At 39.3% G+C, this 15,743-nt stretch overlaps 2 protein-coding genes across 7 annotated transcripts in view; one reads left to right on the forward strand and one right to left on the reverse strand.

Moving 5' to 3' along the window:
- Positions 1-11,787, reverse strand: part of si:dkey-206f10.1 (adenylate cyclase type 8) — a 23,839-nt gene extending 12,052 nt beyond the window's left edge. Inside the window, exons 1-7 of one of the 2 annotated variants that reach the window (XM_032542294.1) lie at positions 11,669-11,787; positions 4,860-5,073; positions 3,173-3,916; positions 2,734-2,883; positions 2,414-2,544; positions 1,994-2,105; positions 847-974 (exon numbers count right to left, since the gene is read on the reverse strand). In XM_032542294.1, the coding sequence (XP_032398185.1) occupies positions 847-974; positions 1,994-2,105; positions 2,414-2,544; positions 2,734-2,883; positions 3,173-3,916; positions 4,860-5,073; positions 11,669-11,682 (1,493 nt within the window). In that variant the 5' untranslated portion in view covers positions 11,683-11,787. Of the gene's footprint in view, positions 1-846; positions 975-1,993; positions 2,106-2,413; positions 2,545-2,733; positions 2,884-3,172; positions 3,917-4,859; positions 5,074-6,763; positions 7,136-11,668 lie in introns of those variants that run through there. The other variant, XM_032542295.1, reaches the window with a different exon arrangement.
- The window catches only part of efr3bb (EFR3 homolog Bb (S. cerevisiae)), a 33,042-nt gene continuing 28,590 nt past the window's right edge, over positions 11,292-15,743 (forward strand). The window contains exons 1-2 of one of the 5 annotated variants that reach the window (XM_032542299.1): positions 14,170-14,496; positions 14,662-14,729. In XM_032542299.1, the coding sequence (XP_032398190.1) occupies positions 14,723-14,729 (7 nt within the window). In that variant the 5' untranslated portion in view covers positions 14,170-14,496; positions 14,662-14,722. Of the gene's footprint in view, positions 11,431-11,846; positions 12,526-14,169; positions 14,497-14,647; positions 14,730-14,982; positions 15,003-15,743 lie in introns of those variants that run through there. The other 4 variants (XM_032542298.1, XM_032542296.1, XM_032542300.1 and 1 more) reach the window with 4 other exon arrangements.

Consider the following 15,743-nt stretch of genomic DNA (forward strand, 5'->3'; position numbering starts at 1 on the left):
TTAATGTGGCTCGGGAAAGGGAAGTTTGGGGTCCCCTACTGAAGCTGCTGCCCCCGCGACTTAACACCAAATAAGATGAAGACAAATATGGATGAATATCAAGAACCGTAAGGTTACATTTTCATACCGTTATATCTTGCAGTTAAATTGCAATGAGAGGGGCTTGATCTCATCCATATATAACTGGCTTGCATCTGTCTCTAAAGAAACATTGATAACCAGACTTCAGAAATGGAGGGTGGACTTAAAAGAGGACATTTCGGAAAACGATTGTCCTCGAAGACCTGTGACGCATCCCAGAAACAAATAGCAAACACTAATTTGAAGCTACTCCAATATGATTGGCTGATGCAGACATACACAACTACATAACAGTGTAACAGTAATATTCCTGACCTTTGTTATAAATGCAATGAGGCTAAATGCGCTTTGTCGGGGAGTGTGACAAAAAGGGAGGTGATCAATAAAACTATGTTCATCTTGTCTCTGAACATTCAGCTTGACCCTAAGAGAATATTGCTGCACGTGTATCCAACAAATCTAAATCTGAAACCCTAAGAATATACATTTCTTGCTTTTGCTATACTACAGGCAAAAAAGACTATAGCACTTGTTTGTAAGAAAATGGAGGTGGGGGTTGTTAAAAGTTAAAATTGTAATTACAAAACATTGTTAAAAAAAAAAAAAGTGATGACGTGAGACTAATTTGTGATGTTTTTTTGTGCTTTCTGCACATTAACATACATAACATAACATAATGAAGAAGTGAAAATAAATGTATCATCCTTTTGCAGGAGTCAGCATGACAAGCCCATAAAAACACTATTACGGTAACTTAAGACTGACTGTATGGTGTTGATCATGTCCAGACCCAACTCAACACAATGACGGGCATGGGCACGCTGTGGCTCAGGGACCCCTGACACACAGTAGTAACAGTCTCCCAGTATCTTTATCCGCATGCAGTGGTGCTCCTGTGATGAGAAAGCGTCAAGACACCAGTGAAAAGAGAAAGTAAATATTGATAGAACAATAAAATGTTTTTTCTGCATCCTAGGTTGATTCAATATCCTCACTTAGATTAGACTTTACTTAAAGGTGCCCTGCCACACAAAACCGTTTTTGTAATGTTGTGAATGTCAAAAATGAACTGCTGCCTCCTCTGTCAGCTCTAGCCACTGACAAGAAATAAGAGAGAAATCAGACCAATTACAAAAGCTGGTCAGTCTGACGCCATGTCGCCTGAGCTCATTACTATTCATGAGATTGCCCCAGTTGCGCTGGGTAAAGGATGCTGATAGCTAGGCTCTCATTTGCTACCTGTTAGCCAATTAGAGTCAAGCAGCTTAGCTCGTAGAATATTATTGAGAACTGGCACAAATTGAGTTTTCCTGCAGGTTTTCTATACCACACTAGAAAAACAAAGTAACCAAGGCATTTTTCTCAACAAAAAATGTTACAGAGTCCATGATAAAACTTTAGACATTACCACAAAGTAATAAAATACATGTGGCAGGGCACCTTTAATTTATGATGATCTCATTTAAGCCTCCCTTTAATTTTTTGATTAAGCTACTCAAATGTTCTTTCCCTTAAATTTTTCTCCAGGAGTACATATTTTGCAGCTTGTCTTTCTTTCACATTAACTGTATTATTATTATCATTTTTATTAATATCATTATTATTTCACTATTTTAGTTATTGTGACCACTTGTATATATGTTTTTTCATTTTTAATTTAATTTAATTTATTTAATTTAATTTTAATTCTCCATTTTTTTCCTTTTTATTTTCTCTGGATTTCCAATTATGTTTAAGTATGTTATTCCATCTTTTCTATATATATTTTATTTTTTTATTTTCTATTAAAATCAGAAAAAGATGCATATTTGTTGTGCGTTATTATGTGCACCAATGTGTTCCTAATACAAATTTGAATTAAATAAATAAACATATGTTATCTCAACAACAAAAAAAGAGTTCAAATTCTCACATCTGACAGTCGGTCAAAGCGTCCAAAGAGCTCGTTGAGGATTCGAACCAGATCCTGGGCCGACAGATTCATGGACAACAGAGTGAAGCCCTTGATGTCTGCAAAAAGGATGCTGTAAAGAGGAGAGAAACAGTAACAGTAAAAGAAGTGATATGCTAAAAACATACACATTTAAATTGTAAGAGATTCCTGTTAATGTGTTTGGTTCGAGTGAACACATGCAAGACTGAATGTAGAGAGTTTGCAATTCGAAAAGGATGACAAAAATTCCTAAAAAAACAAAACAACATCCAAGAGAAACTTATTTCCTAAAACCCCTTTTTTATAAGCCTTGTTGGTACTAACATACTAACATACTGACATTGTGTGTGTGTGTGTGTGTGTGTGTGTGTGTGTGTGTGTGTGTGTGTGTAAGTGTACCTGACATCTTTGTACTGGTGGATATAAATCTTGTGAAACTCATGAGGATTAAGCTCATTTTCCAGAGAGCTCATGTCAGTGATCATCTCCAAGGCAACAAAGCGAGGCAGGATCGACAGAACCAGACGCTCCTGCATAGCAAGATGATAAATTCTATTTGACATGGTATCAGCAGCAAAAGGCTTGTTTATACACAGAACAGAAGGGAATTTAGGAGGCTTTTTTTGGTGAAATTTGAGAAAAGTCAACAGTCAACAAAGGTCCCTGTCTTCATAATTCTCCAGGTTTAAACTATAGCACAGTGGCAGCAGTCACTGTACCTGTCTCTGGTTTTCTTGCTCTAGTTTGAGGCGACCCTCAATGCAGCGCCGCGTCTCCAGGAAGACCTGTCTCTGGGCGTGGTCTGTCAGGTAGTGGATGAACAAGCCGGCTGTGTTCATACCCAGGTACAGCAGGCCTTTGGCAAACACCTGCATCCGAGAGAGATTTTGCATTCATTCAATTCATGCAACTCATTTTAAGTAAAAAAAAGTAACCCAATGCATGTGAACTAAGAAGAGGATGAGAAATAGGAAAATTAGTTTTCTTCTTTTTTTCTTCGATTAAATTGAGAGATATCAAAAGGAAATGTGTGTTTAGTAGGTTTGTAGATACTATCAGCGGCTGGAGATGGGTGAAATAATTGTGAAAATAAAGAAAATGTTCAAATAAATGGATAAATGGATACCAAATATAGGCTTGGAAAACAAATGTCCTCACCTTTCTCAGAAACGTAGCATCATTGTAGTGGCACACTATCTCCACCAGAAGGTGAAGTACCGAGGTGAGAGAGCCAGCACACATGGCCCACAGCAGAGGTAACGGCAGCAGCGTGTATGTGGCAAACAATGTGAACAAAACATACCACGATGGGTCTTTTTCCAGTCCATACACCATTCCTCCCAGCACCTGGGTGGTCTGCGAGAACCAGCAAACTAGGCCAGCACAGTGAAGCCACCGTGGGGACAAGGAGTCCCTGTACGTTAACACCACAATGCACAGCACTACAGCTAACACCATGAACATGCCCGTCAGGCAGCCACGCAGAGTGTCTGTGACCGCCTCAGGGGCCAGTGCTAGGTATAGGACCAATATGTGTAATTTGGCCACCGCATCGATTACATTGGTGATGGCTAGAGAGTTGCGTCTTTGGTGGGAGTAGTGTTGCTGGTACAGTTTCTCCAGATCTTGAGACTTGAAGGTATGCCTCAGGGTGGGTATACAGACTCCACGAATTCTGTGGCCCCAGTGCACAAAGAAGTCGGCATCACTGGCGTATTCATTAAAAGAAGCCCTGCTACTGTTGTATGTACTGGTGGAGCCACGGGACTGGGAAGGGTGCACTCTGAATGTGGAGGTGCGGCGTTTTGTGACGCCCCGGGAGGCCTTGTCACGGATTTGTTTGTTGATCTCGTCCATGTAGGCATCAGTCACAAAGATTTTACGTGCTGGCTCCACACCCACCTGTCAAACCCAACAGAAAATCAGATGTGTACACTGTAAGATCTAGCACTTTTCCCAAAAAGAAAAGGATTTATGTTGGAAAGCACACTGATTCATTTTATTTATTTTACATTATTTAATTTATACTCTTCGTTAATCCCCAATGAGGAAATTACAATTTATACTCTGCTGTTATTACACACAGGCATGAAATACACACACATGCTCAGGTCCTTTACATGCACAAATGGAGAGATGTCCGAGTTAGTGGGCTGCAACTGCTGAACAGGCGGCCTGAGGATATGGGGGGTTCCATGCCTTGCTCAAGAGCACATTGGACGTGCCCAGGAGGTGAACTGGCCTCTCTCCAGCTACCAGTCCACCTCTTCTTCTTCTTATGTCCATGTAGAAAGTTGTCTCTTTTATCTAGCCTATATGGTAGGCTTGGCTATACATTATATTGGCTGTGGGTTTTAATTTTATTCACTCAGATTTTCTGATATCTATATCAATCTGCTTATCTGCCACCAAAATTATATACGTATATATTGTATGTAAATATTTTTGAGCACCACAAATTAAATTCTATTTATCTCTGTTGTATTAAAACACTGGGCAGATACTTTAAAACCAAAACTATTGGCATAACTAGACACTAAGGGAGAAAGTAGTTTTTTGTTGTTGTTGTTGTTGTTGTTGTTGTTGTTTTTGTTGTTGTTGGCCTGTAGTATTTGCTCAGCTAAATTAATTGAATTAAACATTTTATTCCAGCATGGGTGGTCTGGACTGCAGTGGCCCAAAAATTCATGTTCATGATGTTGTAACAGACATGGTCAGGCACTGACATCAAAACATGAGTTTCAGTTCAGTTAGCAGTGGTTCTGAGAATACCGCATATATCTAATTAGAGGGGAATATGTACAAAACAGTAATTAAAAAAACAGTACAACAACGGTTTCATCACCTGGATGCTGAGCTCCTTCTGGTTAATGATGTGTTTTACAGCGTTCTGCCAAAGCATCTTTTTCCGCCGCAGCCCCGGGGACAGGGTTGTGATGGTATGGCAGGTCGGCTCACGCAGCTCTATGGGGAAGACCTGTGTTGTCTCAGAGAAGGTCACCATGGTGATAAGATAGCCAACCTCATCTGCTGGTCTTAGATCAGGAAGAGGCAGCAGCCTGGAGTGCAGAGTTTGACATTTTTGGGGGTTAAAAAAACTTAATTTTTAACAGAAAGTCTTACAAAATGGAGGGGTGAAGTTGAAAAGGTGGGGGTGTTTTGTATAGGGTTAGGGGTTCTAATGAAAGACACTTTCAAGTTGCATTATTTGAAATGGAGGATATAGACATATTTCTGGAGCTTGACTCAATGGGACTCAAATTCAGCATATCTCGACTCCATTTTACTAATGGAGAGATGCCAGAGTGTCATTTTACTCTTTTTTTTTTTTTACTCTGTCTCCTGTAAGTCGCCCGACTTTATGGAAATGCAGTATTAAATTGCTGTTTCTTTCTGTGTTGGGCCAGTTCTTGAATTTTTTTAAACCGTTTTTCTATAAAACAAAACAAAAGAGTACAACCAAATGGACATGTTACAAATTGAGCTAAATATCATAATTTGTGGTAGAACACATTTACCCCTGTGTAAAGTAGGCGCTGTAAAAGTTAGATCATTACCAGATTTTTAAAACCTATTAGGGATGAGCATGTTTAATCGACGATCGATAATTGATCATAAAGAATTTTTTCAATCATGTTAATTTGTTATTGATTATGAACTAATACAGGTTGCGTTGTATAGTGTTAGTCTTGAATCAAGGAAATACATTTTACAGTGTAGAAACAATTAAACATTTTAAATATACACAGTATAAAATTATATATATTATAAGATTTATAATTTGATTGGAAAAGCTTTGAAATGTTTTGGTTCATATTGCTGTTTGTTTCCTTTTTAGGATTGCTGGTTTTAATTAACAGTTTATCCACCTTCTGATATACCACTGCATCATCTCTACATCTTCCATACTGTTACTTTCCACTGCAGTGTATACTGATTTTGAATGCTGAATCTTGAAAAAGATTTTTTGTGAGTGTGAATAAACAGCCCTTGATTGTATAGCCTTTGAGGCTCCTGATATAATCTACCCACCATCTTTAGTGTTTATTGTGGACAGAACTGGTTATGCTGCAAACATTCAGCATGTTGCCAAGAGCCACTTGGTGGGCTCCATGTGTTGACACAGTGTGTGCCAGAAGACAGGCAGCTTTCCAACAAATTACCTGTTGGCCAGATTTAGAATAGATTTAGACCTGAGCTGGTTAATGCCCAGAGCTAAACTCCTCCAGGTCCTTCTGGCTCCTGATGCTGCTGTCCCACACACTCAAAGTCCACTTTCAAGAATTGGATCGTCCCACACTGGATATGATTGAACACTTCACATTAGAAGAGTTGCATATTTAATTAAGGCTGTCATTACGACTGAAAATAGTCAACGTGTGAGTGAAAGCTGTAATATGGCAGCAATGTTTTATGGACTTGTTGATAACACAGCAAGCATTCAAGTTTCTCTGCTGTTGAAGGATCACTTGTTACTCTCGTTACTCTAACATTAAAATAAAATACAGACTTATTTATTACATTTTAATATACGCATTATTTGAATTCAGGTAGCCTGTATGACATAGTCCAAACCTTTTCTGGGAAAACAAGACTATCAGAGTAGTGATTTCTGGCACAATGTCACCTACTTCTAAAGTGAATGGAGAAGAGGATAAGTCTAAAGACATCATTAATGTAGCAACACCTATAGTATACAAACAACTTAATTGGCAGACAAACACATATTGGCTTGTGGCCACAACTGACCTGTAATGTTTTACATATTGTGTTTCTTCTTGTCATGTCCAACATTTGCCATAGGATATACTTGTCCCGTCCGTCATTATCCACTTTTGCTGATTCCATGGCACAGGAATTGTATGCAGATTTGAAAATGAAGGCATAATCCATGAAAGACAAAAATTAAAATGGAAATAGTCCCCACTGGGATGAAACGTCCAAAACGGATAAAGATCCAGCCAAAATGTGTGGTGCTGTTCTGGCAGGATTGTAGGTCAACACCTGAACTGTTTTGAAATGAAATCAAGCAGAGCTGCAGTGAGGAGTGCAAAGAGGATTGATAAGTCAGAAAGCCACTCTTACTTGCCTGCAAAGCTGGCAGATCATTGGCAACAAGACAACGGCAAGATGAATGCAATGCTCTCAGCCTTTGGGCGAGTCAACAAAATCTTTTAAAAGCAGACATGGCAATTCAAATTAAATGGCAATACAACCGAGTGCTTATTCATATGCTATCTTTTGCATTTTCTTTTTAATTGACTCTGCTCCCAATCAGATGTCATTGTCCATATTGCCTTTGTGCTCTTGGTTATGTCAGTATGGGCAAGGGTGAACAATTAACAAGATTACCTGAAAACCTTAAATTCAGGTTTGTGCATAACAGGCTATTACACATCTATCTGACCAGTATTTTGGAGAAAATATTAGATTAGATAAGGTTATTATTTCTCAAATGTATCCTGATCAGGTAGGGTTTATTTGTGGGTGTAGCTCGTCACATAATATTAGATCAGATTCGATTCAACTTTATTGTCATTACACAGGTACAGTTACAAGGCAACGAAATGCAGTTTAGGTCCAACCAGAAGTGCAATAGCAGCAAGTGCAGGATATACAATGATATCATATCAGGCGTCCCATTAATATTGCATGGTCAAAAGCTAATAGACAATCCACAATAGCTTGTTTTGATTAGCCCTATCCTTTTGCAGCAGCCATAAGGGAGAAGACTAGCTTCCCAGGTTTTATGGTAGGAGGTATAGAGCATAAACCTATGCTTTATGCAGATGTTGAGAGTTGTATGTTTTGTATTTTGATAAAAAATAAAAAGGTTGTTCATCACAAAATAATATGGCTTGACATACAGTATACTTCATAATTTAGGCATTTAAAACCAGTGTTATACCTGATTTGTGATGATAGAAAGCTATGTCAGCAATGTACAGATGTTCTTACAAATTTGTGTTATTGTTGGATATTTTTGTATTGTATGTTATGAACATTATATCCCATGCAATTGTGGTTAAATGTGTGTGTTGTAATACACAAATATCCCCTAGTATTGATGAAGAAGAGCACTTACTGAGCTGATAGCATCAGCAAGTCTGTGGTTCCAATGGTTGTAAGCTGGTTTAAAGTTTATGACACTGGCATTGCTAATTGTATCCAGGCCCCTAAGGCTGATCTAATGAGTTCCCATCTGTCCAACCGTGACTGCGTAGCTCAGGCCTTTCTTGCTGATTACTGTACATCTAAAATAGCTGCCAGGTCTAAGGCAATTAGTTCTACAAGTGCTACCAACACCAGCATAGCTCTCTTAAACATGGTAAGCATGCTTACTAGTAACTAGAAACCGGGAAATCATTTTATAATTTAATTGTAAATCATTATAATGTAACACAGCCTTTTTGTTCATTATGAGAAATCAAATTGAAAGCCTGTGAATGTCTGTCATATCATTTACAGTAGTGACTCTATTTGGAGTGCCTGTGAGGTTGATAACCCAAATGCTAAATAGTCTTAAGGATACTCTGACTGCCCACTGATCAGTTGATTCTCCCACACACTCAAGCCAGACCAGAAACAGAACTGACCCTTTGGCCTATGTGCTTGCCAAACATTTCCCTTATACTGGACACAGAGATCTACATTGTTGCATCACAAACGCTCTGTGTAAGCATGGGTGTCGTGACACTAGAGTTGGACGGTAAATGCATGTAAGCCTTTGTTGGCAGTATCACAGAGCTCTTGAAAGTGAAGACATGTACAGGTCAGTTAGGGTCAAACTGAAACAGATGCTGACCAGAGCAGAGATTGTGCCAGAACACTTTCAAATTGACAATTTGGGATTACCGCACCACACACAAAACCTTCGATGTGTTCAACAAACACACATGAATGAATTATGAAACAATGGACTCCTCCTCTTAGCATGGTAATAGTAAAGCTTGCTTTAATGTTATGACATCTTCATAGTAAATGTAAAGGATATTCCAAAAATAAAATTTTAACCAAGCCCTTAGCCTTTTTGACAATACATTTGAATAAAAATCCTATCACACAGAGGCCCTGCGGCTTACGGGACAGCCAGACTCTTGGGCATGTCCCTAGTAGGCCTGTTTGGTAGTCCAGCCATGCAACCATCCTGAAACTTTTTAATTCATTTTTTTATGAGGTTCACATTTTCAAAGTTCTGCAAACAATTGTCTACTCAAGATTCAAGATATTTATTTGTCATATGCACAGATTTTACACCATGCAATGAAATTCTTAAGTTGCAACGTTTCCCACAATATAAAAATGTACACAATATACACACAATATATTTAATCTCTAATAATAGCATTATTAGAGTAGACAATGATAATAATAAACTGCAGTAACAAATATCTCTTAAAATGACAACCGCCAAGACCCCTTAGTTTTGAGCTTTAGCTTAGCCCTTAACTCAACATAAGTAAAATGGTATGGTAACCTGTTCAAAAAACGATTACGCACCAATAGCCTGGGGGCTGAACAGAAAAGGAGATGACAGCAGCATGGGAGGACAAAAATACTGTCACATGGATCGGGTGGTTTAGTAAGGTTAAGATACACTGGGAATGAAATGCCTTAGTGGCCCACTGAGAAGCACCAAATTCAGATTTCAATAAAGGTGGCAGATAATATGACATGTCATGTACACCATCGATGATCTATTGTCCTAACGAATACTTTAGGTAACGTTATTGCAATTAAAGAATTTTTATGCACAAGAGTAACCTCAGGAAATTGCAACTGTTTCACTCCTAATCTCCCATCAGACTCACCCACAGATCCAGTCTGTGGTTTGTATCCCGACTCACTGCTGTCACCAACTGGTAGAAAAAAAGACATACAAAAGCAAAATGTCCCATACACAAATAAAGGCTGCAGAAAATTGATTTAAAATATAATTTGATGTATTGCATTATAGCCTTTTTAAATTAATTCTTGCAATCACTGTTCACATGGGAGAGGTCTGGATAACTGAACTCTATAAAAAGGCTTATCATCTGGACTGTAAATGAAAAGGGGATTGCATACTCAAATAGGTTCAGCATTCACTAATTAATAAGTAAGAATGGTGTCTTTGACCCAAAAGGCAAGTGGAGCTTTACTTCGAAATAAAAGTGCCTAACCATGAAAGCAATGTATAACAACAAAACATAAACACTGGAAACAACATTACCAATGGATTTATACTACATTTAAAGTAGCTAATACCACATAGATTTACATTTTACTATCAATGTTTTGATTACTTTTAATGGCTGTTGCTTATTTGACACATCAGTAATAATATCAGTCATCTTTACATCCCTCCATTTATCTTACATTTAAACATCCTTACATCCCTCCATCTCTCTTATGAGCAGAATAACAGTAACAGTATCCATATATTATTATAGGCTACTTGAAAAAGCCTAATACACTCATAAACATCTGAGCACGTATTTGTACAATATGGTGTTTATCTTTTCAATATTTATCCAGTAAAAAATATTGAGGGCTACTGGGCGCAGACTGCATGCTAAAACATGAAGCTGCTGTCCAGTGTTGGGTCCGTCACATATAAACATCTATCCAGTAACAGCTGTCTGATACCGAATGTACTGTGTCCTGTCATAGTAAACTAGAGACGGTGACTTCAACGGTTAGGTTACCGGTTAGACAGTTAAGTCAAGGTGGCTGACGTTAACTGTCCTTATGCCACACATTAAGGATTTTGATTTAGCTTACTAGCCTACATGGTAAGTAATGTGGTCGTTGACACTAAAATTAGCGTTGTTCTGTAGCCAGGGGCTTCTCGTCAAGCAGTTAGCTAGCTAACGTTAGCATACTTTCTTACTAGCGTAGACGAATGCAAGCTCCGACTAATGAGTTAGCCTTGTTAGATTTGATAATGTTTATGTCTAAAAATAATCGACATCAGGGGAAAAGTGTCGAAACACGTAGCCAAGATACCACGCGAGGACAAAGTTAACGGTAGATGAAAACCTGCAAGAGCTAACATGGCTAACGTTAGCGTTAACCTTAGTTACATTAATTTACTGGCATGATTTGGGATTTCTGTCCAAATAGGTAATAAGATGTTACATTAGCTAAGTTAGCTACCGTTGCATGTTTGTCACGGGTCAGGTACACGTTAATCTTAACACAAGGTACTTCCCATATATTTACGGTTCAAACATGTTCACGTGTCAAATATTTATTAGCGCATCGGCTAATTTGGTTATTTTAACTTTCACCACAGGCCAAAGAAAATCCAGCGGGTTTCCTGATTTTCGAAGCGCCGGTGGAGACTCAGTTCCGGACTAAAGTGCCACACATATCCCTTCCTCTGTGAACCTGGAAGAGCAACGCCGCCTTGTGACTAGCATCCAACATGACAGGTGGGCAACATCAAACTAAACACATTTACTACGCCTTGGAGACATAATCACAACCCTCCAAAAGTTCTTCTGCAGAAGAAGTGAACTGCTGAGAAGAATAAAACTAGTTGTTTGAGCTGCCAAATCCACAATGAATCATTGCGGATTGTGAAAATGTTTTGTGAGAGAAGCTTTGCATCAATGTTTTTGTGTGTGGTGTGTGATGTGTTATGTGTGAATTTGCTCAGAAATCCCTCACCAGACATGTTCCATGTGTTGGCGTCTGCTGTGGCTTCATTCCTTAAACCTCAAGCCCACTGACTGAATGGCTGTCCCACAGTGTCCCTCTCTCTGTGTCTCCTGGGTGGATAGTGAGGTCCATTGTGTCAGTGAGATGTTTATTAATGAGAGAGGCGCACACAGAGCGCAGAGCTGCTATTGAATAAGGACTAATCGCTAATCTCTTCGTTAATACGGCCAATCTTCCTATGCAAGATAAATTACTAAGAAGCCTAAAGACCGGGACATACAAGCTGGTGTTCAGCAGGGACTCTAAGTCCATTTGGATGTTTGTTGGTGTGAAACTTTGCACAGAAGTTGGGATTGGTCTTTCTGTTCAGGCTTGACTAATGGAATGTGTTTGTTTGCGTGTGTCTAATGTTTATTGCAGCCAAGTTGGGGAGTTGAGGATGCATGTGAGTGAGTAAATTTGAGTAAAATTTGATAGCGGTTAAATGTTTTTGTGACTATTGGTAGGCTTACTTTTCAAACGTGTATTGAAAATATTATAACCAGAAAATACGAGATTTTTAGTCTGCTGCTTGTCGTGTTGCATTTGTTTTTTGGCTTTGGTTAAGAGGTTTTCTGTGTCTATAAAAGGAGTAGTGTGTGTGTGTGTGTGTGTGTGTGTGTGTGTGTGTGTGTGTGTGTGTGTGTGTGTGTGTGTGTGTGTGTGTGTGTGTGTGTGTGTGTGTGTGTGTGTGTGTGTGTGTTTGTTTGTTTGCGGGCTGTTGTGTGCTTGTTTGTCTGCCATGCCCTTGCCTGAGCCTGATGTCCCGGCCTCTCAGAGGCTGGCACTGGACTGTCGTACCATTCTGGACCATCGCATTGGCAAGGGTAAGTGACAACACCACCTCCTCTGTTCTCTCTCTGGCTCCTTCTTGGTCTCTAAGTTTCAGAAAGAGGACATTATTTTACTGAAATGTCGCTTTTCTCCATACGGTTCCATGATGCCCGACAAAAATGTCATGTTGCCTAAAAGAAAATTTTGAGCTGCCTCCTGTCTTGGAAATCAATTCATTGTATTATTTTGTAGTTTGTAGAGGGGTCATTAAGCACTTGAGTAGGCCAACCTCAAAATGAACACTGGCTGTGATTGGTGCTTGGCCCAGGTTGCTGTTAAACAGTGTTAACTGATTAAAGGGAAATTTCATTCATATTCACTCTGGGTCTCAATATTGACTGATTCATTAAGTCTTACGCTAGTGAATGCTTTATGTTGGATAAGAAAAATGTTTGTTCTTCCATCAGGAAGAGATGCTTACATCTCCACAGGGAATATTGTTGATCAGACGGCAACCAGAATTACTGGCATTCCAGAGTGAGGAAAACAAAGCTTGATTGTAAACTATAATGATCATTCAAGCAAATATCGCACAAGACCCCTTTTATTTAACCCAAGAAAAAAGGAAAACAGATTTCACAGTAAGCATAGGGATGAACTTATCCTGAAGGAGTTTATTAAAAGTATCACAATTATTGCATACTAAGCTGCAGTGAATTGCAATAGATGACATTTCCATGCAGTAGTAGGATGCAACCTATAGATGCACAGCTATGTCTGGATCTTTTATCTTTTAATTCATTTGAACCGGTTCTGATGGAGCCCACTCTATCTTTGTTCAATCAGCTGAGCACTTTTGGTAATTGCAAAACCAAGCTTTACAATTGATCTTTGCTTTCTTGCATCTTGTAAGCTGGTTCTATCTTAGATTGTTTCCAAAATGACTTTTTAAATGCTGATAGTCGGTCTTGAAAATTCATTCCATATTTGGAAGTACTTTTTGGAAATAAATAAAGGAAGGGAATCAAAAAGGTTGAGTCGGCATACATATTATTTCAGGCACTCATTCACATGCTTTTATCTGCAGTGTTGTCAGCTTCATGGTTTCACCGCAATCTTGTGCATTAGAGCCAATTATGTGAACATAATATTTGGTTCCCTGTTTGTCACAGTTTTACAGCTGTGTTGTAATGTAGATAAAAGCATTGGTTTATACGGTTTGCTCATGCAGAAGTACATTGATGTGCAGGGGAGAAGCTCTGTCATGAGTGAGCCAGCTGCTGAACAGCATTGTGTTTATGCGCTATGGTTTTGGAAAATTAAACCTGAAAGAGAATAAATCAATAGTGAGATCTTGAAAAGGATAATATTTCAGAGTTTTGCATAAAAAAAGCAAATATAATAAAAAGGTTATATAATTGCATAGATATTTTGGTATTGGGCTTGAAAATGGAAGGAGATGTGATGGAAAGTTGCGTTCAAACATAAAAGGGGAAACTGAAAGTAAGTAAAGCAGGAGGCATGGGAAGGCTAATGATGGAGAGAAGGGAAAGAGCAGGGGGTGGAGAGAGGGAGAAAAGGAGGGTCTTCTCCCTTTCTATCCCTGTGATGCATATTTCTTTCCTATTCTGTCCCCAACCGCCCCCTTTCTGTTGTTTTCTCTGCAACTGAGAAAAATGGTCAGAAGTGAGGTGGGTGTGTTTGTATTTGCTCCTGCATGTGAGATCTGAGCTACCCTCTTCAGAAAGAGTGCTGTTGCAGAAGGGAAACAGGAAAATCCAAGGTCATCACGGCATGCTTCTCTCTGACGTTGTCTTTCTGCCCCCTTTTGTGTGCGTGTGTGTCGGCACGGCAGGGAGAGTGTGTAATTCAGTGCATCCAGCCAGGCTCTGCACCAATCACGGTGCGCATTTTAGCGAACAAGAAAACGTGCATGGCATTATACCAGATGAGTGAGCGTGTTGTGTGTGTGTGTGGGTGGGTTGTGTGCGCTTTTAGTGCCTCTTGGCACAGTAGTGTGTGTGGTGTGTGTGTGTGTGTGTGTGTGTGTGTGTGTGTGTGTGTGTGTGTGTTGTGTGTGTGTGTGTGTGTGTGTGTGTGTGTGTGTGTGTGTGTGTGTGTGTGTGTGTGTGTGTGTGTGTGGTGTGTTGTGTGTGTGGTGTGTGTTTGTGTGGTTGTGTGTGTGTTAGTCATGAAGCTGCATTAAGAAAACATAAGGGTCTGTAGTGAGCGACTCCATCATCACGATCGATGTACGGTAAGAATAACAAACACTTTCATTGTGTATCTGTGTGTGTGTTCCGTTGTAAGCATGCGAGTAATGTGAAGCAGCCAGCGTTCTGCCAGTTTTCCAACATTCTAAAAACCCGGTTCCTCTTTGCTTTCTTGACTGCAGCTGTCACTACAGTATCTTGTCTGTATCTTGTCTGCGCATTATGGGAACTTGGACTCTGGTTAGAACAGGATACTGCTCTATTAAATTACAGCATCAGCTTCCGAGGAGACACCGCTTTGGATATGTTTATTTTTGGTACTAGACACCTTAGTCTCAACACTTTTTAATCAAATAGTTTGCTTCTGTTATATTGAAGGTAGTAACAGTGTGTCCTTTACATAACATATTCACCTAACTGTTTACTTTTAAATGTTTACTTTTTATTTATTCTTTAATGGTTTTCATGATTCTTCAATAGGATGGGTAGCACATGATAAAATCCTGCCTCCTTGAACAGGAAACATAGAATGCTGTATGTGTTGTTAAAATGTGTGGTACTTTTTTGCGAGTTAATGAGAAAAAGGCTCTTGGTATTTGCGTTTGCTGAAGCGCTGGTGTTTCGGGGACATGATGATATATAGCTCTTTGATCAGCACTAATCAAAAAATGTAGTGTGCTTTGAGTTGGTAGACTATTGATAGAAAAAGGCTTCGGTCAGTAGGCTAATGGAAAAACAAAACAGACACTGCACACTGGAAGAACAAGCTCAGTTAGGCTTCACTGTGTAGCGCACTGGTGAGCTACTGTATGGAAATAGTTCTCTGGGCTTGAGTCCCACATAGCCCAGTTTCAGTGCCTGTTTGACTGTGATTCATAGTGTGTCGGATTGCCCTTGTGTTATGAGGATTTGTTGGCAGCTGGATCTGTGCATCAGTATGTTGGTCACATTATACCAGCCACGTTTGCTTCCACCCACGCTGGATCAAATGTGTATGTTGAATCTGACTTGCACACATGGACTGATGTCTTGAAAAAAATAAAAATAAATATATATAT

Source organism: Etheostoma spectabile, chromosome 18, assembly GCF_008692095.1.
Source record: "Etheostoma spectabile isolate EspeVRDwgs_2016 chromosome 18, UIUC_Espe_1.0, whole genome shotgun sequence".
NCBI classification, from domain to species: domain Eukaryota; kingdom Metazoa; phylum Chordata; class Actinopteri; order Perciformes; family Percidae; genus Etheostoma; species Etheostoma spectabile.